The sequence below is a fragment of the Tigriopus californicus genome, chromosome 9, assembly GCF_007210705.1.
Source record: "Tigriopus californicus strain San Diego chromosome 9, Tcal_SD_v2.1, whole genome shotgun sequence".
NCBI classification, from domain to species: Eukaryota; Metazoa; Arthropoda; class Copepoda; order Harpacticoida; family Harpacticidae; genus Tigriopus; species Tigriopus californicus.
Window position 1 is genome coordinate 13,870,957 of NC_081448.1, and position 21,463 is coordinate 13,892,419.

The 21,463-nt window shown below is 42.7% G+C and overlaps 1 protein-coding gene and 1 long non-coding RNA gene across 2 annotated transcripts; both read right to left on the reverse strand.

Moving 5' to 3' along the window:
* Nucleotides 1-1,435: 1,435 nt before the first annotated feature.
* LOC131887447 (uncharacterized) lies at nt 1,436-12,386 on the reverse strand. The gene is made up of 3 exons (XR_009374037.1): nt 11,711-12,386; nt 5,209-5,515; nt 1,436-1,883 (listed from the first exon to the last, which is right to left on the reverse strand). It is a non-coding gene; the product is annotated as an uncharacterized LOC131887447 (long non-coding RNA).
* Nucleotides 12,387-18,272: 5,886 nt separating this feature from the next.
* Nucleotides 18,273-21,175, reverse strand: LOC131886771 (optomotor-blind protein-like). The gene is made up of 3 exons (XM_059235171.1): nt 21,138-21,175; nt 20,398-20,561; nt 18,273-19,173 (listed from the first exon to the last, which is right to left on the reverse strand). Exons 1-3 carry the CDS (start codon nt 21,173-21,175, stop codon nt 18,338-18,340), a joined length of 1,038 nt encoding a protein of 345 aa, XP_059091154.1. The 3' UTR covers nt 18,273-18,337.
* Nucleotides 21,176-21,463: the final 288 nt, after the last annotated feature.

A 21,463-nucleotide genomic window follows, 5' to 3' on the forward strand; every position in this document is an offset into this window, starting at 1 on the left:
CTACAATATTTGGGAAGCATGAGACCAGAGTTGAGGTAAACAACGTACATGGATACACGTATGCAGACGTTATTATTGAAATCTTTGATCGTGTTGGGAGTTGGCACCTCGGGATGGCGTTTGTCCATGGGGATTGGACTTCACCGCAGACATCCGTTCGACGCATATTCAATCAGTTGCCTCACCACATTTAATAATGATTTTGCCACGCAATCTCTGGTGAGGAGAAAATGAATGACAACACCGCCGCCATAACTATCTACAGTTTGTAGTACTCCTCTGGCGAGTCGTTGGAAAGGAGACAGACTCATGGTTTCGATTTCTGCCTGCATATTCCGTTCATTACGCCATCCCATTGCCAATGCTCGAGCGGCACACGACCAAGATGGATGTAACAAGAATTACCCCAAGGGTAGTCAATTGCTCTGGCCAAAACATTCTTCTGCATTGTAATTAGGCCATTGCCAGAGACAGGCGACGACCCGACCAACCACCTCAGACTATCCGAACCCATGGATATACAGTATATGTACATATTGGAAGAGTTTGCCATTGGAAGATCTGTGCCAATGTGTGGCAAGTCTAACCTCATCCATCAAGTGATGAGGCAGGTTAGGAAGCCTGGGCCTCTCGATTCAGAGAGGTCTTGTGAGATCGTGCAAGAGTGTCCTGGACCAAGTCCATCGGGCAACTGGCATTCTTCAGCGGGTTTTGCACCATGATCGATGGTTGTGAAGCTGGTGGAAAAATGCCTTTTCTTCTTTTCTTATGCAGATGACTTCGCTCTCCATGGAAGTGTTGAATGTATCAGTGAATATTTAAACAGATTAGAGGGCCCAGCTCTTGAATTTTGTATGCACAACATGGACCTCCACCATAGCTCGGATTGGCACTGGCGTTGTTTTTGCTTGAATATACTGTATACGTATATACAACCATCCGAAAAGCCCCTCACCAGCTCATTGGAGAGGAGCTGGACGAGCAAAGCCCCCGGGTACCCATGCAGATCATTTGGATTCTATATTCTATAGAATGTGTACTCCACACATTGGTGGAGTGGCCGTCTTTTAATAGTGTTGGATTTGAAACCACAGTCATTTTCAATCAATGTGGTCATCAACAACAGACGTCGGTCCAAGTTTCGAAATGAAGTGCCATGGCTGGAACACGCAAATAATCAATTTATTCTTCCCCCGCCTTGGCAAATCGCCATCATGGTTGAGTTGGGACCTCATTTGGCTACGGATTCAGGTACGTAGAACGTACACTAGGTACTCACCCGTACGTACTCGTACATACATACTAGTTCCAGTGGGTAGTTGTGTGCATGCACTTGTCGTGATCTTGGCGAGCGAGGAAGTGGATAAAAATACAATCCTCTACCGACAATTACGAGCTGACAAATGATTACCATGTTCTCATATGTCTTGAACGTCACAATTGTTGAGGAAATGTCAGATTTCCCAGAGCTTTTTTTCTTTCTCTCTCTCTCTCTCTATCAGGCAGTGCTCGGCTGACCTATCATTAATCAAAGGTGTCAAGATAAGAAAGGGGAAAATCCCGGGGCTCAATCTTGTTCAGGAAATCGTCTCGGCAGTTCCCTGTACAACATGGGTCCGCAGTGTCACTGAAATCACCCTATACAGGTCTATTTGGTAAGCTGGTTCAACGATATTCCACAAACTGTCGTTCCTGCCCAAATTGAGCGGCGGAATAAAGAGTTGAGGCACGATACTAAACAAGCTTTGAATGAACGGCGCACTGTATTACTACTGTATGGTATGAAGGTTATGTACTGGATTGTGGTGTGATGTGGTGGAGCGAGTGAGTGGTAAGGCGTCTTCCTGTCAGGTACATAACGTGATGATCATGATGGCTCATCTCTGAAAGCAATTTGAACGTGAGATCTGACTTCGTCAAAATAGAGTGTAAATCTTCGCACGAAATGCTGTCAAATTTTACACTCTGTCGGCCTTATAACCCTCATTTCCTTTGCCATGCACTGTCCAAAAACAAATATCTTTGTTGCTCTGGCTCGATCATGTTTGTGGAAAATGGTTATGAAATGAGCAAACAAATCAACCTGGAAATGGTTGATTTTCAATTTTTTATTTCAATCATTCCAGGTTCAAAATCCATTCATTTAATGAAAACTTTCACATATGGGCTTTTAAAATGGCATTTTTTTCTTTTTAAATACGTATTGAACTTTTTTCAATCACTGCATAGTAATCGCTTGAGCGTGCCGTCCCACCAGCGGCGGTCTCATTGAATGAGACGCTCACTTACTTATTGTAAGTCTCACTTAAATTTTATTATGTAAGTCTCGTTCAACGAGTCTCACAGTCAACTCATTGTTGCAATCAACCTTGTGCTATTGTCGAGATTAGCCATTACCCTTTATTTAAAAATGGAGTTGTCTGCAATCGATGATTTCCCCATGCTAATTCATCACCAAATTATTAATACTTTAAAGTTTTCCCCATCCAAACTCGTTTATTATCGGTATTGGAAAATGCAATTTTTTTTTGCTCTATTAATTGCACCTTGAGTTTGTTTGATTGAAGTTTAGTCTCAGTTAAAACCTTGACTATATTGTCAAATACTCCGTTTTGATAGTCAATAAAATTGAGGTTTTGTTTCTCATTTACGCTCGTTTTCAATGTTTCCAGGAACGTTCTCATTGATTGATGAATACAATAAGCTCTTATTGTTATGATTTCAAAAATAAAAACATTCGCTAAATTAGCAAAAATATCTGAAACCAATTTTGCATTTTCAAATCAAACAGATTTCTAGAAAAAGTGGGGAAAACTTCAATCTCACAATTGTCTTCCCCATAATTGACACGAATTTATTTTAAAAATCATAAATGCTGAAAAAATTAATATTTTTGTGCCGAAATGGCCGAAATTGCATAATAAAAAAAAAAAATTTCCCATACTCTTCTGCTAATCTAGCCTGCGGTGACCTGCACAGCAGCACGTTGTTGCTCATTGCGACCAGAATCACCGAATGGGCTCTAAACCACCTTTTTGGCAAGAATTCGGGGCTTTTTCTTGAAGAAATCTAGCTGCTCTGTTGTCGTTTTTCTTCCTCTAATTGTGACGTTACTAAAAAGACGTGTAAAGTACCGGATCGGATTTCTGCCGTGTGAGCTAGTTAGGCTGCGCCACAATCGCGGCAAGAATTACCATGATTTTAGCACATCCAGTGCTTCCAAATTTTCATCGACAAAATTGTTCGTCATTTTAGGATATTGTTCGACGATTATTTTGAACCATTTAAGTTCAACATTCATTTGATAAAAATGATATTACATGGCAAGTGACAAAAACATGCAGAAAATTCGAAAAAAATATTTGGTGCCAACTTTTTGTCATCACAAAGAAGTGTGGTAACACTTCCTTCATGGTAGAACCAGAGGGCGCACAATGAATGGCAAATATGCTTTTAAAATTGCAAAATTTACAGATGCAATAAAGTTTCAGAAGAATCTTGGATGCGCATATTTTTGCAAAATTTGCACAATATACAGGATGCAAATCTTGGACGTCGACTAGAGCTGGGAGAAGGAAAAATTAAATTAATAATATTTTGGAGGATTTGTGTCAGGCAAAAAGAAATTTCTGAGAAAAAGGCCTCAATAGTGTTAACCTTGGCATTCACGACAGTTGATTATGAATTCTAGTTGAGGAAAAAGCTCACGGATACTTTTGAAGATGTATTGTAAAAGAAACCTTTAGCACCTCCTTTAAATACTGCATCCTGCATTGTCCAAATCTTCTTGGTTTGTTGCAATTTAGTAGTCGTTCTCTAATTCTCACATTTCTCACAAAAGCTCAAGCTTATCCTAAAAATGCAAATAGAACCTCGGTACTTTCTCACAAAAGAGCAAATGTAAAAACAATTGCATTTTAGCCCAGGTCTCTTCGCCCTGAGAGAAAGCTAAACTAAAGCACCCAGAGAAACCAAATTTGATCAAGAAACCTGCAGAAATAGTGAAATACATTGAAACCTTTGGTAATATCAATTTGAGAGAAAATTATTGATTTTGCTACCTGATTTTACTTTTAAAATCTTTTTGAAAAAAAGTACGCGTAGATATGAAATAGATTCCAGACATATTACCAACCACCTGCTTATGTATTCCATCCATCTGAAATAGCTCTTTTATCATTGACATTTTTTAAGATACTCTACTTCAAATGTTGGAGTAGTGAACTTTTCCTTTGTAAATCAGGCACATCTTGACGTGTTTTCAAGATTTATGGGGTAAATGGTTTTGAGATGGATGGGTTATTTAGGAAGAATTGACTTGTCATTTTTTTTCTGTTTGCTAACTTCCTTACCGTTACTGGGATTTTCTTATCAAAATTGTTCTGCAATTAATTTGCTACGCTCTGGCATTATTGTTTTTCTGATAATGAGCTGTTATTTATCATTTTCACGAAATATTAAGGATGTGCAAAATGCTGGTCAGTCTAGGAGGCAGCATGGGCAAGGCAAGATCTGCTCGCTATGGATAGCAGGTTTAAATCCCAATGCTTGACGATATTATGATATAATTTTTCTTTTCATCTACATTTTGCTCGATATGGAAGGCAAATATAACCCTTACACCCCCAGAACGTGTTGATGCCTATGATTTGGACAATTCATTTACAAGTTATTGTGCAATTTTTGAAAATTGCTGTCAATAAAGACCATACTTATCTGCCAACTTTGGCCGGCCCTAGCGATGAGTGTCATTGAATTAGACTGAGTAGAGTGTACAGTACTTAAAAATGTTCAATAGCATTTAAAAAGAGTAAATTTATTACGGATTTTTAGAAGTTTGCTATATTTGCTATAAATAATGTTTCCACCATTTCCTAGTTGAAGTTCAAATTTGAAATTGAACTATTTCCAATTTGATTTGTCCACAAGCTCTCATTTTATAACTACTGTGAAGCATGGCTTTTTTGCTTGTTCCATGCCAAAATAGCCGCGAGTATGTCACGCAACATCAGGGCTATGATTATTGCACTATCATCCAAGGGGCAGAAATAGAGAGAGGCGAAGGAGGAAGATATACTTTGCAGTGATTTGAACCACAACGCATTTCTGAGGTGGGTGTGAGTGTGGCTAGGTACGTTGGAGAACTTAACCAATTCCCGAAACAAGTTGTTGTAAATAGAGGCTTGGGAAATTTGAGTTGTAAATTACCTTTAACAAATATCTCCGCCACTTTTTGCCTCCACACGCCTCATCCATCCGCTCGTTGGTTTGTGGGTTCGTTGACTACTCGTCATTGTCTGATTTTCCGAGAGCCATTCCAAACACCCTGCCAACCAACATTTCTCAGATTCGTTCAAATCAAACCTACTTTCCACCTCCTAAATTAGAGAACCAGCTCGCTTGAGATGCATCCATTCGTGGTTGGACATTAGTTCAAACAGCTCGAGCTTGGTTTTATGGCCACCAAGAAACCAAGAACTCTTGGCTCGGTAGTTGGCTGCTTTAATGAAATGATCTGGAATTAGAAAGTCGCGTCATTTTAATGGTTACATTTCAAGCCACCAAGTGAAGACGGGGGAGAGGCAGAAGGAGCTAATTCTAAAATTGTTCTTCAGGTTGGCATAAAACCAAATGGAGGCGAAATTGGAGTGTGTCACGTGAAATCCGGGGCATAAAAAGTGGTCAAAAACTTCTCATCTCATTATGCGGGCAAACATTGTGAGTCACGGAGGACACAGAAACCAGGTGGACTGGAGGAAGTAATCAACCATAAAAAATGAAACTGGGTAACTTTTAGCCAGCTTGGAACATGAAAAGCAAAAGAGGACACACCAAAATTGAATTCGCCTTTTTCGGATTAATTTGTTGGATGCAATTAGTATGCATTCTTAAAATTTCCGATCTTTTCTCCGACAAAAAAAGGATACAACCGAAAGAGGTCAAATACGGTGGAGACAAAGCAAGCTGGAACCATCCGTGTCAGAAGTTAATTCAGACTTTGCTTTCGCATGTTGACCAAAACCAAGAAAACGACCGGAAGAAGGATCTCAAAACGTGAGGTTTTTCTAGCGCTCCACCTTAAAAAAACCAGGAGGGTTGCCGTTCTTCCTGATTTTGAGATCTGGCGGGAATGACAGGATAGAAAACCAGATTTGTGCAAGATGCATGGCATCCCTGATTTGTGTTTGTACCGTTGTGAACTCTTTTATGTGGTTTTGCACTGCTGTCAGGCAAAGGAGGAGGAGGTCAACCAATTCTCCCAACGACGGAAATGAATATCATGTCAATGAAGATTGTACACAAGACCCTGGCCAGCAAACTAATGGTCTCTCGCACTTGGGCTAGCACAATAAAACGTCCAACAAAAACTAAGTGGATTAGACCTCGGGTTACCGTGGTGTTCCAAATTCCAGATTCTCATCATTTTTGTTTATCTGGGTGCGAAGCGTGTCAACCCAACTCGTTGAGTCGCTCCGTTTCGCAACAACCTTCGAAGAACCATTGGCATTTATTGGCCGCCTTGGCCGGTATGGTGGCATCCCTGGGATTTACAAGCGTGTCTTCAACAATGGTCCAGAATGATGGCCTTACATTCTACAAACCCTCGGGCTTCAGGTTTGCTTTTGAGGAATCCGAAGAAGACTTATTACATATGCAATACTATTTGTTCTTAATGTTGACATTCTCTCTTGATACTTAATTGCGTGGCAGAAAGTGTCCTAGAATTGGTGTCCCCACCAACCACTGGTTCGTCCTATCCTTCTAGCCTCTGGCTCGCTTATCGGACGACTCATCATGGTTTACAGCTGTGAAATGTTACAGCTTTTACTGCTTCTCTTTGTTAAAGGAACATGATAAAACTAGCCAAGATCCTTGTGACGTATCAGGTTGTCTCAAGAGAATATACACATTTAGAATACCTACTTTTCCATTGGATGGAAGAATTATCAATCTGGCAAGCGCTTCTACACGACGATGGAGACCCATCGAAAAGCTAGAATGACCCGAATTTGGGGAGGGTAAAATGTGCCTAAAACAATGGCTAAGTCAAATATCAGTCACCTACACTCACACACCCAAGGGTCCAATTCCATCACAAACCTACAAGTGTAATAGACTCGGCTCCTTCAGCGACCCGAACCAAGGCCTACTCTTGTAGCTGCAGGGACTGATGAGATAGAATTAGGACTTTTCTAGGGTCGATCTTAAGGTCTGTTTCCCGTACAAGGAGAAGAAGCCCTGGCTAGGCGTTAATTGCCGCTGTAAACGACCAGGGCTTTGTGGCACAACAGATTTGCTCCTTGTTGGCCTCAAGAAGACTCACTCCATTGGTGGATGGTTTGTTTCGATGGTTGGTTGGTAAGTTAAGATGACAGAAGATTTGCCAGCCGGCAATATTCGATACTTTAGCTTCGACATTTTTCAGAGAGGCTTACCAACGGATCAATGCGTTTCCAACTTTGGCTTCAAAAGTGAGCTTCTAAATTTGAGCATCGAGTCCCAATGGCCATATTGGAACAAGTGTCGTCAATGGCCAAACAAATCCTGTGACCCTTGACCAAAGGCAATAATTTCTGAGCCTGAGCCCGAAATTCAAACAAAAGTTAGGAGACACTTCAAATAGAAAAGATAGAGTGGTTGTAGAATAAGATATTGTTTTTCGCCGCATGGGGTGATTGTTAGGTGACAAAGCTAGAGCCCCATTAAAGCCATGCAAAATGAGCCTGGTCCTCTCAAAGGACTTCTCCACCCAGAGTGAAAAGAAAGAACAAGTGTACACAAGGAGTCCATTCTCGCTCCACGTCCAAAGGGCCAACCTGCATTGAATCCAACAGACAACACAGACTTGTTTGGCGTGACCCTGCCATTAAAACCTACAATGCCACCCCAAGAATGGCCAAACGACCGACAAACTCGCACTTTACCGGATCATGGGAATCAAGGACAAACAAACACGACGATCCCTATTCTGTGTAAGGGGATCCAAAAATAATGGCAAAACTTAAAATAATGCAAATTATCTCGGAAGACAGTTTGAAAAAAATGCATCCCTAGAAAAAGCTAGAACTAGGTCTCTTTTGAAATCCTCAAAAGAACGAAGTGTAATCTGGAAACCAAGGGGTGGTCGTTGGTCTCTTACGCCCATATATTTGAGTTCTTTGTTTTATCTGTGTGAGTTCCACTCTTGTTTCAATAGCCTAATTGCACATCTTTGGAGCTCAAGTGGCTGGCACCCATCTCACTCTTAAAATTCAGTTGAAGAATTCATCATAGGCTCAACAGAGGGGGCCACTGCCTAAGATTGCTTTGTCACCCGCCTTCACGAAGGATTGAACATTGGATAGTATTTTTTCCTATTAAAAACCAACGGATTTATGCTGCAGAGTCTCAAGTAATTGTAACAGTGATTGACTCAGCGAAGCGGGGATGCAGGCGAGGTTTTGGCCCAAATGAATGAAGATTTCCAGCAGAAAAGCGAGTCTGGCAGGTCACGATTCAGACATGCCTTCCTCTCTTCTAACCATCGCTCTATGTACATTTGTTCACGAGTCAGATAGTTTGTAGGTAGAGCAGAGTGAACTTGTGATTAAGAGCTTGGTCGTGGCGGTGAAGAAAAATGGTTATTGCTCACTTTCGTGGGCTGTCGGAGTTGATGGGGAAAAATCCGAGTAATCAACCCGTTTTGCCGCCCATCGGGATTGATAATTCCTGGCATAACATGAGAGAAGCACTAAAAGGGAATGGAAATTTAAAATGTGGATATTTTTCAATAAGGATTGCAAACTTGGACCCGGTCCAAACCCTAAATGGAGACTGAAATGTGGCTTTCGCTATTTTTCAAGCTCGCATTTCTCATTAATGAGCCTTGTTGGGTATGCATGGATAGGTCTCAATGCCTTTAGTTGAGCTTATCCATGCATCAAAATCAAATTGACACCGTTGATCTTGCCACCAATCCTGGGAGAGAAAATTCGAGCGAATTTTCCACCTCCAATTCCGCAAATGCCACCAAAAGGAAAAATGAAATTCCCTTTTAGAGTGTGGGCGTGGATTGAAAGTTTGAAACTGAAAAGCGCGTGTCTCTCTTTTGGGTTCCGCAGTTAGATCGTAATTTAGTACTATGGTCTCTTCTCTTTGGCAAGTGTGGAGTATCATTTACAGTATACATTTATTTGCTTGAGAGCGTTTTCCCCTCGTGCACGGTGCACACACCCATCCGCCCATTTTTCAACAAGATTGAAGACTTCTTTATTCATTTTCGCTCGAATTTACCACATAAAACTGGGAGAGAACAGATTACCTCATTTCAATGCAAACATCCCTTCCTCACTCACAGATGTTCAATTTTCCATTGAGATTACAGCTATCCTTTCTTTAACAAATATCTTAGGATTGTTTTCTTCCATTCTCCTATGCATTGATTCATCTAAGTTGAACAATCAATGAACACATAATTGAGCTCGGCACGGTTTAAGTCTGTGGTCTGGGAGCTCTTGTTTGTTTGGTGGTGTTGCCGGTGGCGTGCTAACTGCCAACAATGCAACGACAGATGGTTCGAATTTCGGTTGAGTTGTTCTTGTAACCAATCTAGACACTTTTCAATTGAGCTCACTGAGAAGAAGAGAGGACCAACCAACCAACAACCAACTGCCAACCTATCCAGTGGCCATCATCCCCTTATTCCACAGATAATTAATTTCCCCTTGATTTATTGGGTTGGGAAGGACCTCTGTTGAAACAGTAATCGGAGACATGGCAGCAGAAGGCACCCTCGAATGAGAAGATAACCAACCAACTTAGTTTATCTAAATGAAGTGCTCGAATTGACAGCTGAGGAACGACCATAGATATGTACGTAACAAGGATCTTCAATGAGGTTATGGCTCAAAACCAGCCAGTTTCATGAATGTCTAGTTAAATTGATTGTCTAGAACCGTGATGAAAGAATCAAGTTTTTTTCCACTTTTCTCATACAAAGTCCAAAGTTCGTCATCATTGGAATCAGACATTTGTACTAAAGTTTTAGTGCATTGAACGTACGTACTTTAATGTGCTGTTTCTGTTAAAAAGAGGAACTTTTTCACTGAATTTGAAAGATCACGTCTGTGAGTTTTAGTAAACATGCTTCCCAAGATTTTATGACTGCAGATAAGAGGAACAAACCACACACTTTTTGGTCTATTATCAAGTGGTGGCATTGTTGTTTTCCTATCTATCCATTGGCCACATGGTGAATGGAATAGCATGAGATGAATACTGCGACGACGAATGAAGATCTCAAAAAAATGAATAAGTGATGAAACGAAATTCCCTCGTTTGAGCGTGAACAATTTTCAATTTGAGCCTAATTTTGATTCCATCTCCGAGACTGGGGCTGGATGATGATCATTAAGCCAGATAAACGTGATGAAAAGTGAAGCTCAACTTGATATCAGTGCATCTCCAGAGGTGGACGGACCACTACCACGACGACGAGGATCTACTTTGCCTTGCGGGCACTTTTTAGAGCTCAAATCGCTTCTCTTATAGCACTCAAAGAACTTTCATAGATTTTAAACCAGAGCTAGATGAGCCTTTTCCGTTCTATTGCCATCCAATCTAGCTTGGAACTGAAAGTGTTTTATCTGATTGCGTGCTAGAGATTGGTGTTTATAGTTGTTGGAGGGCTTCAAATAAAGATCAAGCGAAGGTATTATAGTGCACAGGTACGTCGTCGACCAATGCCAGGCTGGAATTTGATGTGTTGATAGGGAGATATGAAGCACCCAAAGCACTTTATACCGTGCTTGAATGTGCACAGGCTACTTCTTCTCCTTCTTCTTCCAAGCAAGTAACTTTTCAATTGTGTCTTTTGATGGCGAGGAAGGAAAATTTCAACCGGACATAATTCGTTATTATTTGGAGGGCTTATGAAAGTTTAGTTATCAACTGGGGGCATCATAAGGTTCCTTCTTCACGTCGAGGATTCCAGGTCGTGGTTGTGACGTGCCAATTTTCATGTCTACTCATAAATCATAAGATTGAGCTGTTATTCACGAGTTTCTAGAGATTTCAGGGATGCTAATATCCACAGGATCTTCCCACGGAGTCTGATTGGGAAAAATCTTAACTTAGCGATGTATGAAACAAACGAATAAAAGCAGGACTAGGAATAAGTGCGCCTTAGTCGAAACAAAATTCTGAAGAATGTCGAGTTCACTTGAGAAATTGTGAATGACAATTTTGTGGAATCAAAGAATAGGGATTTTCTCTTTTGGCAAACCTGAATACCACGTAAGGCGATCGAACGCCCCTCTGGGTAGCCTTGTTAACTATCTCATTGAGTAAATAAATGGGTATCGGTCTAGTGAGACCTAGAATTACCTTGGAGTCTTGCTTACAAGCCATTCAGGATTGCCAAAGCCAAATGATGAATGTCTGGTAACCTAAAACCCTACCTCATGCTAAATACGCGTATTATGCTCTTTTGAATTTCCACTAAACACGGCATGTTGTGTGACAGTATAGAGAATGGACTTGAGCTGAGCAAACTAGCTCATTGTGTTACCGGCAATAACATGTTTATCATATGTAACACCTTCTCTCAAATATGTTCCTAATCCAATGTAATCGAAGAAACCATTCCAAGACAAATACCTTAAGCGACCCTGATTGATAGAGGTGTACTAGAAATTCCGTAACAAAGAGATGGATGACATGAACTTCTCACCCAGCTTGAAGTGATCATCAGGTTAGACGTTGCGTACTGGAGGTATAAGTAGGTATTCACCACCGGCCACATTACACTGAGTGCCCGGCCAACTGGCTTGCCCAGTTAAATTTGCTTCAAGGCACTTCCCGTCGAAAGCAGCAATGCCGGCGATCTTGATGATGATGATGATGACAAAGGCGATGATCGCTTCAACCCGCCTCCCTTGCATTCGGCCCAACCACCACCCAGATTGAAGAGTAAAACCACTTCTACCTCTCCGTCCATTCCATGCATAGTGAGTGAAGCCATATTGGTTGGTGCTGACAGGGTTGGTGGTCTCTAAATGGCACCATTCTCCCGAATTCCACCCGTCTGCTAAGGCTCATAATGTATGGTGCTGATCAATGGAAAACACGCTCTTTCACAGATTTCAGCGTTGGTGAGCAAAGAGCTGCAACATGGAAGTGGCCTTTTGTCTTGAAGTAGTACGAGTACCTTTCATTCAGTGGTATTTAATCCATTCATACTAGCAAACCTGAGTAGAAGAATGGTTTACCAAAAAAAATTCTGTCCCACCCATCTTAAGGTGGATATTATCAATGCTCCATTTATAGACAATGCTATTCGCGTCGTGTTCGCCTTCATAAGTACCGCCCTCTCTTCAGGATGAGTTGCCCGTTCTCAAGGTGTGAAATCTGACACCTTGACGAGGGAACTTGAATTCTGATTGGCCGAGCGTCGCGCTGAAGGTGAGATCTTTCACACCTTGCTTACTGTGATTGGAGGATTGGGATTGAGCGCCTGAACAAGGAGGCAGCGAACTACGTACATTCCAGGAATAGGAATTGGGAATAAAGTTACCATCGTTTCTAATGTCATGGGAATACGGCTAAGGCTCCGTGTAGCATTCACGTGAGAGAGCGCTGATTTCTCCGACATGAAATGCTGACAAACACGAAATACCATATTATTGACGCCAATCAAAAGCCACACACGAGATTTGGTTCCCGTCAAAAGGTTGGCAAGTGCGTTGTGGATCGAGGTTCTGCCAAAGAGACAAACAAGAAGTGGGGCTGTAAAACCAAGTCGGTTGACATTTAAGGTTCAATAACCACATTGGTGATGGTTTGGCCTCCATGGTGGATGCTAATTAATTGAATTTCATGTGAGTGGCTCTCGTGGTATTTGCGGCTTGCCAATCAAAGCATTCCACTTGTGTCCGTCGAGAAAAAAAAATGTGTTTTTCCCAATTAACCGATGGTTTTCTGAAACCGAGAAGACATGCAAATAGCAACCGCCGAACAACCCACTGCAGTACACTTATGGTATCTGGCCATCGATCTCAGTCGAGGAAATGTTCTCAAGGAACATGCGATTCGAAATGTGTCGTCCACATGGCACAGTCAGTTCCAACTTCCCAAAATGTTAATTCGGTCACACCTTTTCAGTGTCGCACTCCGATTGAATTCTCCCCTCTCTGAAATGAGGAGCGGACTTTTTCACTGGATGTCGTATCTCCCTCATAATTCTATCTTCTTCCATTTCCTATTGAAATGGAAGCATGCAATGTATGTTTAAAGGATAGTAGTTGCTAAACCGGTCTACCATTGCTATGCAGATGTAGATTTATATCTCTTACTCACTTTCATGTAATAACCCCTTGAAATCATGGTCCTGTTGAAACTGGTCTAAAGAGGATGGATGTGTGGAGTATCTTTGAAAGGTATCTTCTCGGATTAACATGATTTCGATACACTTGAGATTTTTCTCCTCTCTCGTCTCGTCTCAATTGATTGACCTAAATCGATGGAATCCATAGCTTAATTAGGTTGAAGGAAATTTCCTCAATGGATAAAATCATCATCAACATCGTGGTCTTCATCTTGGGTGGAGGCAAGAGATAAGAACCATTCAGAATTACTTAAGCATGACTGATAAAGAGAGAAAGAGAGAAAGAGAGATTGAACATCCCCTGTTTCCAATTTCCTCCCTTCCCGTAAATTTCACTTCAATCGCTTCGATTGGAGCGAGGCTGAGAAAGGCTAAGAAAAAGGGGTCTTAATAAACGTTCAAGCCCATTTAGAGGTCATTAAGAGTGAACCTTTCAGGACTCCTCGAACCTGACAAAATGTCTGATTCGAGGAAGCAAAGGGCTCTCTTCTATTAGTTGATTTGGGACCCCGAGAAGCTCGATATATATCCAGAGAGGTCGTGACAGAGATTCCGAACGGGAATTCTTCTCCCAATTTCACAGTCAAGAGGAGATGACAAAGACCGATAATGCCGAGCGGAATTTTGTTGACATGAGAAGTGATCTGAAACGCTTGAATTTTTTTCAATGCAAGGCACAGCCCAATAGCGCGTCAAAAATAGAGGGGTAGGGAGGAACAAGCAGGCAAATCGTTCGTTCGTTTGAGATGCCAATGAATTCTGAGACAGCTTGGTGACACATACTTTGGGTTTTCACATCCAAGAGTTGCTCTCCCTACCCTCTCTCGTTCGACTCCCGAGAGAATTGGGTCACATTTAAATAGTAGGCAAGCCATTCCGGGTTTAAATGCCACCCAAGCCCGTGGGCGTGAGAATCAATTCATAAATGCTCTACTGACGCAATCTTTCTTGGGCAAAGAACTTTGACTTTTAAAGAAATAACAATTAGTTATATTGAAATACCAATCTCAATGATGATATTGACATGATCCCTTTTGGGTTAGTCAAAGATATTCCGGTAGGGATTCCCAAATGTAGGACATGATTGGACAGAATGGGGAAGGAACTTTCTCTAATCATCTTTAGTTTATGGCCCAGTCGATACCTTCATCTCTCAGAGAAGGTGCCGAGATGAGGAAGAGAGCGGGTCGTCGTTTTCCATCATTTATGGCCACCCTAAACCATATTTACGAAACGTTTGCTTTGCATACCTCTTCACGGATTGGGACATTCGTTAATTATATCAGGATCAAGGAGCTCAAGGTGCTCACTTGTCTCGTTCGAATTCGAGGTCTGTCGTGTTATCGGAATCCGAGTTATCTGGAATCTTTCTTTTTGTCTTGCGTTCTTGTCACTTTCAGCGAGAGATCGAGATTCTCATTTAGATTCACAGATTGCTTCGAACGGATAGATGGAGGCTTTGAATGTGTCTCCCTAGCTGCACATCATGGACAAAGGTAACTCTTATTTCGGACCCGAGGCTGTTATCCAGTAGGTATATCGATGGTCAAGGGTAGATGATATCTCCCTATCACATCTACCTACAGTACATAGTAGGAATCGGAATGCTGTTTCAGAGAATGTGAAACAGTTCCACTTATGGACTCCTAACGGGTCCCGGAAAGTGAGCTACAGGTATGAAATCATGAAAGAACTCTGGACACCTCCTTGTACTATGTGCTGTGTCATTCTATAAGAGAGGGATGCAAATTTGATGTGAGTTATCGAATATGTTGGCTGGAAACCAAGTGTTTTGTTATGGTCTTAAATTTGAAAGATCTGATCTTTTGTCTTTGGACGCGAAGAAGGGAGTCTTGATAGTTTATGGAAATGGGTGCTGACTGCATAGATGTCATGTACACATGTCGTGGAGGCTCTGAAAAAGGTTGGACAAAGATAGAAATGCCGCCACGAACTGCACACAAGACCAGCCACCAAGCACCGACCAGATCCCAGCGTTCAAGCACTGTGAATAAAAGGCACTGGATCAATTTCGAACCCACCCGATGGAATGAGAGAGTTCGAGCTCGGAGCTTGGCACCGATTTGGGCAGTGCTTATGGCCGAGTGCGTAGCTCAAAATGCCTTATGCTCGGTGAAATGATCAGAAGCGAACATGACTCGGTCGAGCTGTAAAATTTTGAGCCGGCGACAAGATATTGATGACATCTGTCAAATGTCACCGGGTTCTTTTACCATACTCGTTTAACAGCCCTCGAGGATCTTGGAGGGAGGCATTTACTTGGTATTTGTCTTTTCACGACGAGCCTTGAACGATCACCTCTCCACACTTGGGTGAATTTGAATATGAAGCCTCCACTTTTCAAAAGTGCCCAAGACCAAGAACCAATTGCTGCTGCTCTATCTACTTGTACTACTAATGGTAGTGGTGGTGGTGGTGGTGGTTGTAGTAAGAAACTCTGACGAGCTCGAATCATCTCGAATACAGGCGAAAGACTCTAGATCGAGATGTGGATGTGGAATGCATTTGTATTTGAAATTCAGACGACGGACCGAAGATAGCTTCCAGTGTTCAACTCATTGTTTCGTGTTTCGAGAAAAGCCAGTTTTCCTACCAACTCAGGGAAGATTCGAGCCACCATCTCCTGGACTTACATGGATGTCGCCTGATCAAAATCTCACTTAAATGTCACACACTGCTGTCTCTATCAATCCAAAATGTCTCTTATGACATGAAAGATTGTGAGCACAGACGAAGAAAGACTCGAATCGTGTCAACTAGGGGAGATCTGGTCTCTTAACACAATCTGGTCGATTTTCTAAATTAAGTGCATGCACACTTCTAATCAAATTGACCATCCAAATCGGTGATACAGAATATATCCAAAGTTAACTCATGCCAAGGAAGTCTTCCATTGGGAACTGCCAATGGAATTCTACATTCTTTACTTCATTGTTCTTCGAGGGCTCCAAATAATTTAAAGAGACAAAAATCTCATGAAATGGTCATATATTTCAACTGTCAACACTTCAACAGTGACGCCATGAGCTGGCGTTGAATTATCTATAACGGTGCACGAAGCGCCTACCTAAGACTATCCTACTACAATGAAATGACATATGCGAACAAAGATCTTGAACCCCAATCAATTAATCAGGCACAGTCAGCTTTAGGTCAATCTGAAATGGATCCAGAGTGGCAACACTGCCATTGCGGTCATGAGAAATTTGTCTCGTGGAGTGAAAAAACAAAACCTATTTTTGGAATGTCACGCCATTGGCGAGAATCTTTAAGAATTTCCTCTCCATTTCAGGTGAGCTATCTCTAACATGCCCCCTGACCCCCCCTTTCTGACAAGAAGTCTTGAATGTTTCGAAGTTTGTTCACTCCAATTCTGAGTCGATTTTCGGACTTTATTCTAACAAGACACATGACCCGTCAGATAGGATCTCCGAAGTTGGCAGAGGAATGTTGGAAGCACAAAATCTGGAAAAAAAGTCCTTGATGCAAACTTTTTTTTTGTCTTTGTCAAGTGTCCAGTAGTTTCAGAATCACCCTTCCAAGTTAATGAGGAGTGAGTGCAAATAAATTTTGGCGGGACTTTCAAACATTCTCGAATTCCCGTCATGCTTCCTTTGTCAAAGCGAAAACTAGCACAAAGCCACATTTTTGGCAATCAACCAACCACTAACTACTCAGGGTTGCTTTGACCATCCTCAGATGTTAATTTATCGAGAAATACGCATTTCAAACAATGCACAGGATTCCACATGAATAGAGATGCCCAGGAGAGTAGTGTCGAGCAAGGTTTTTTCTTTACCTTATGCGACAACAGCAACGCTTAAATTGGATTAAAAGGATTAATGGGAGTCCTGCCTTGGGATCTAGCACCATATCTCAAACTTGACAAGCCAGTGTCAAGTCAACACACTTCTTCAGGCTTCGCCAAGATGATATCTTGAGGAGCAGAGATTGGATTATAACTGACAAGAAGAAGCCTTTTCTCCAGAGCTCCTCAGGTGAACCAGCCAACCAACTCACCCCCAGCCAACCAACCTTGTCTTCCACTGTTTTTTTTTCTCGTCTCCCGAAGTTGAAATTCACATGCGCAGCTCAAGTCGCGATTAATAGCCATGATGTGTCTCATTTAAAAGGATTTGTGCTTCCATCTCAGACTTTGTTGTCGCCGAAACGCTCGTCGTCGCTATTAAATTACTTAGTAGCGAACTTCGGAATACAACTTGGAACGAAACTTTCGAAAAAGGCGCCTTTTGTCACTCGATTTTTGTGTGGATAACTCTTGCAAAAAGGAGATCAGTTTTTTCATTCCGCTCGTAAAACCTGAATCGAGAATGGACTCTTGGGTAGCTAAGCCGAGGAATGTCACTTAAGACCGGCAGCTCCTTTGGCGATGCTCAAAAAGCCATTTGATACACCCTTTAGTGGGCTCTTAATAGGGCCCGAAATAAATGATCGAGCCATTATTGCCTTGGTGGCATTGCAAGTACGCGTTCGGGGGACAATATTAAAGTGGACGACAATTGGCCGAGGTTACTTTTGGATTTGATAGAGTAATCCAGTCACTTTTTATGGCATCTCACTTTAGTGCGACCGCAGCATTTACACAATGCGCTCGCTACTCCTTCAACGGGCAAAATAAAGGGCATTGGGTCGAGTTGTCGAGTTATGGATCAGAGCAACGACAACGACCTCTACGAGGTGCCATCGGAATGGCTTTCGGAGGAGGTCAGCCCCGCACTTTGGAGCGAGTTCGGGGTCTGTCTAATGTAGAACTCATGTAAGAGCCAATTATTGGCACTGGATCTACTTACTGACCAGATATCACCGCGTGATAACGCCATCGAAGTTCCTCATCTAATGAGGTCAGAAATGTGATTCTTGACCAACGTCAGAAACCGAGCTTTATTCGTTTCGTATTTCCATCTTAAACTTGAACAAAGAACACAAACAAAATTAGGCTGAGATCTCGCGTGAGTCTGAGGCGTGGGATATCCCAAACTGAGAGCCACCACTGCTGGCTCCACCATTGAGACCGTTCACGAGTTTCTCCATTCCAGCAATGTTACTGGATTTGTCGTCGGCCCCTTGGCTTCCTTTGGTGCTGGATTCACTACTTTCGGGCACCTTTTGGTTGTTATCTGGCGAATTTGATAGTCTTGGCGCTATGGACTTGAAAGCGGAGCCTGAGGTCTTTGAGTGGTCAGCCGAGGTTCGACCCATGTTGGGCATTGAGGACGGTGATGTCGTAGTGGGATAAGGCGAGTAACGATTCGATCTCATATGGTCCCCAAATGGGCCCAGAGGGCCATGGTGATTGTTTCCATGCATGGAGAACATATTCTGTTGGGCCGCCAAGGCCAAATGAGCATTAAGCAGCATGGCTGGATTGATCGGTGCTTGGGTCGCCCCTGAGGTGGCTAAGAAGTGCTGATATAGGTTGGGGTGAAGCAGAAAAGGATTAAAGGACTGCGTTGGGGCTGGAGGACCGGGGGGTCCAAGACTGATCCCGGGACTAGGGTAATTTGGTGAGGGAGTCTTATGGGGCCGGGGTAAGGAAGTTGGCAATTTCAATTTGAGTCGGTCCGAGGGTGAGACGGATGTTGCCAGTAATGAGTTGACATCAAAAGCTGACGACTTTGACTTGGGTGGACTACCACAACTTCTCCCAGCGAATGAAGGTGGTTGTGGTGCTTTGGATGAATGGGTCCCACTTGGAAGGGTTGGCAAAGGCGACGTGGCAGCCAAGTGCCGCCCTGACCCCATTAGTGCCAACAAACCGGGGTTTGAATCTACAAAGAAGAGATAAAATGGAATGGCTTGTTCTGTCTTGTTCCTTTTCACCCCTTTTATGTCCTACCACTTTCATGACCAAATAATGGCTGAGACCAAGAACAATGGGAATACCGACAAACACACTCGTACCTTAGGTGGCAGGTAAGCCGGCAAGGAAGCAGCCAACTAACCAACCAACACACCAACCTCGAGGACCATTACCAACGACTAAATGTTATCTTGTAGGTAAGTGGTAGGTTTATTGACTCGGAGAATGGATGTAAGGAGAAGACATTTTTCTTTCCTTCCGAGAGAAATAGAAAGAGAGGGGGCTTCAAGTGAATTTGTGAGACTGATTAGCCCGGAAAATTGGAGAACCATTTCTCAAGTCAATTGCCCTTCGCCTCACGAATGTCACCTCCCAACTTCCATTCTCAGGAAGGCGGTCTCGCCTTTACGAATTAAACGGCCCTCTTTTCTTGCCTCTCATGGATCAGAGTTGAGAACCGATGTCCACATGTCCTCGTTCCTTTACTAAAGTTTCTCTGCTCCGGTTACCGATACCCTTTAATCATCACTCTGTTGTTTGAGTAGTCTAAACAATTTTTGTCGCCTACTACTACGACTGCAACAAATCTACTTACTGCACACCTAACTTCTTTATGTAAGAGAATGGTTGTATTCCTCATGTTCACTCTGCTACCTCCCTCTGTATCATCACATGACCCACCCAGATGCGTTGGACTCGGAAAATGGAGGAGAGGTAATTGCTCCTCTCAATTTCAACAACAATTACGAACTGCTCACTCTCCTCTCGTTCAATTCTCGCTCACTCTTTGCCTTTTCGCTCTATCTTAGTGGGCTCGTCTGGTTGTGAGGTAACAAGGCTCGTTGAAAGGTTACAGATTACACACACTTATCTCGTTGGCGAAAGAGTCATTTTCGATCGGGGTGGTCCCGGGGGCATCCTAAAGATAGCAGAAGCCCACTTGAAGCGACACGGGGCGAAACAGCCACGTTGGTTGACGTCGACTCTGCAATTTCCCTCTCGGGTCCGACCCGAAGTGGCTTCTTTCCAAGATAAAGAAGACATCATCATTCCTCCAACCAACCACCGGAGAAGGTCATTTCGAACGCAAACCCAGACAATGATGATCACCCGTGATTAAAATGCTTTAAAGCTCGTCGGAAAAGAACCTCGACCACCTACGGTTATGACTATGAGGATTCAAAAGTCTTACCTGAATTCTTGAGGTCCGGCTGGTCCAGGCCCACGACGTCTAGGCCTTCATCCTCGTCGTCCTCGTCAGGGCCCGATGAGATGGACGATGCTTCGCTTTTGGTTGAGTTCGAACCATATCGAGAGACAGACGCTTGAAGGGCTTGACCGTTGGCAAAAGGTTTCCTACACAAATTGGAGACAAAAAAACAGACGTGAAATCGTGGGCTGCCACAAAATTTGCTCTCTTTTGTCTCGTCTCTCCCTTCCCCCCCTTCGCTTCTCAACAGGCTTAGGCATATTTGTTACGAGTTTGAACGAGGCTAGGGTTGCAATGAACTGAACAAAACGCGGGGTTCGCGATGAGGAATCCTCTGTGCGTGGTAAAGAGTAGTAGTAGTAGTAGTAGTAGTAGTTGCAGTAGTAGTACTCTTTACGTATGTAGTACATGTTCTACAGTGGCAAAGGCAGAGGGAATGAATCCACGCCTCACTTGAGATGACAGAGTGAGGCCACCCAAAAATTCTCAACAACTTAAACGGAGCACATTTTCCAGACACTTGGGTATCATATCACAGGGTGAGTTAGAATGAACAAACAGTCCATGATTCGTATTCAAGCTTCAAAACTCGTAAGAGCTTGATCATAATGTTGATTGCTTGTTCGGATGTCTGGATTTGTTTGCCAACTTTTGTTTCTTGGAAACCTCACCCTGTACCTACAAGGCAAACTCGGCCTAGAGAGTGTGTTTGTGTCACGAACATCTGGAAAATGAAATCCTGATATCCCCTCGACGTCATTTTCCCGTCAAAATGACCCTTAATTCGAGTTGCTTGGATTGCAAGGAAGTTGAAAAGTTTGATGGCACATTTGGCCCGGGTTGACAGGAAATTTGTTGGTTGTCAGCCAGCTCATCATCGTCGAAGCCAAGGTATTAAACTCGTTTGGTATCTCTTCGCTTTGATCATTGTTAGGAATCTTCTTTCCCTGGCGACAAGTTATTTCTAAATGAGCCGCGATATGATGTGCCGAGTTTTGCACATTGTTTCACTCTGTATAATGTCGCTTGATTGTAGAAATTCATTCAG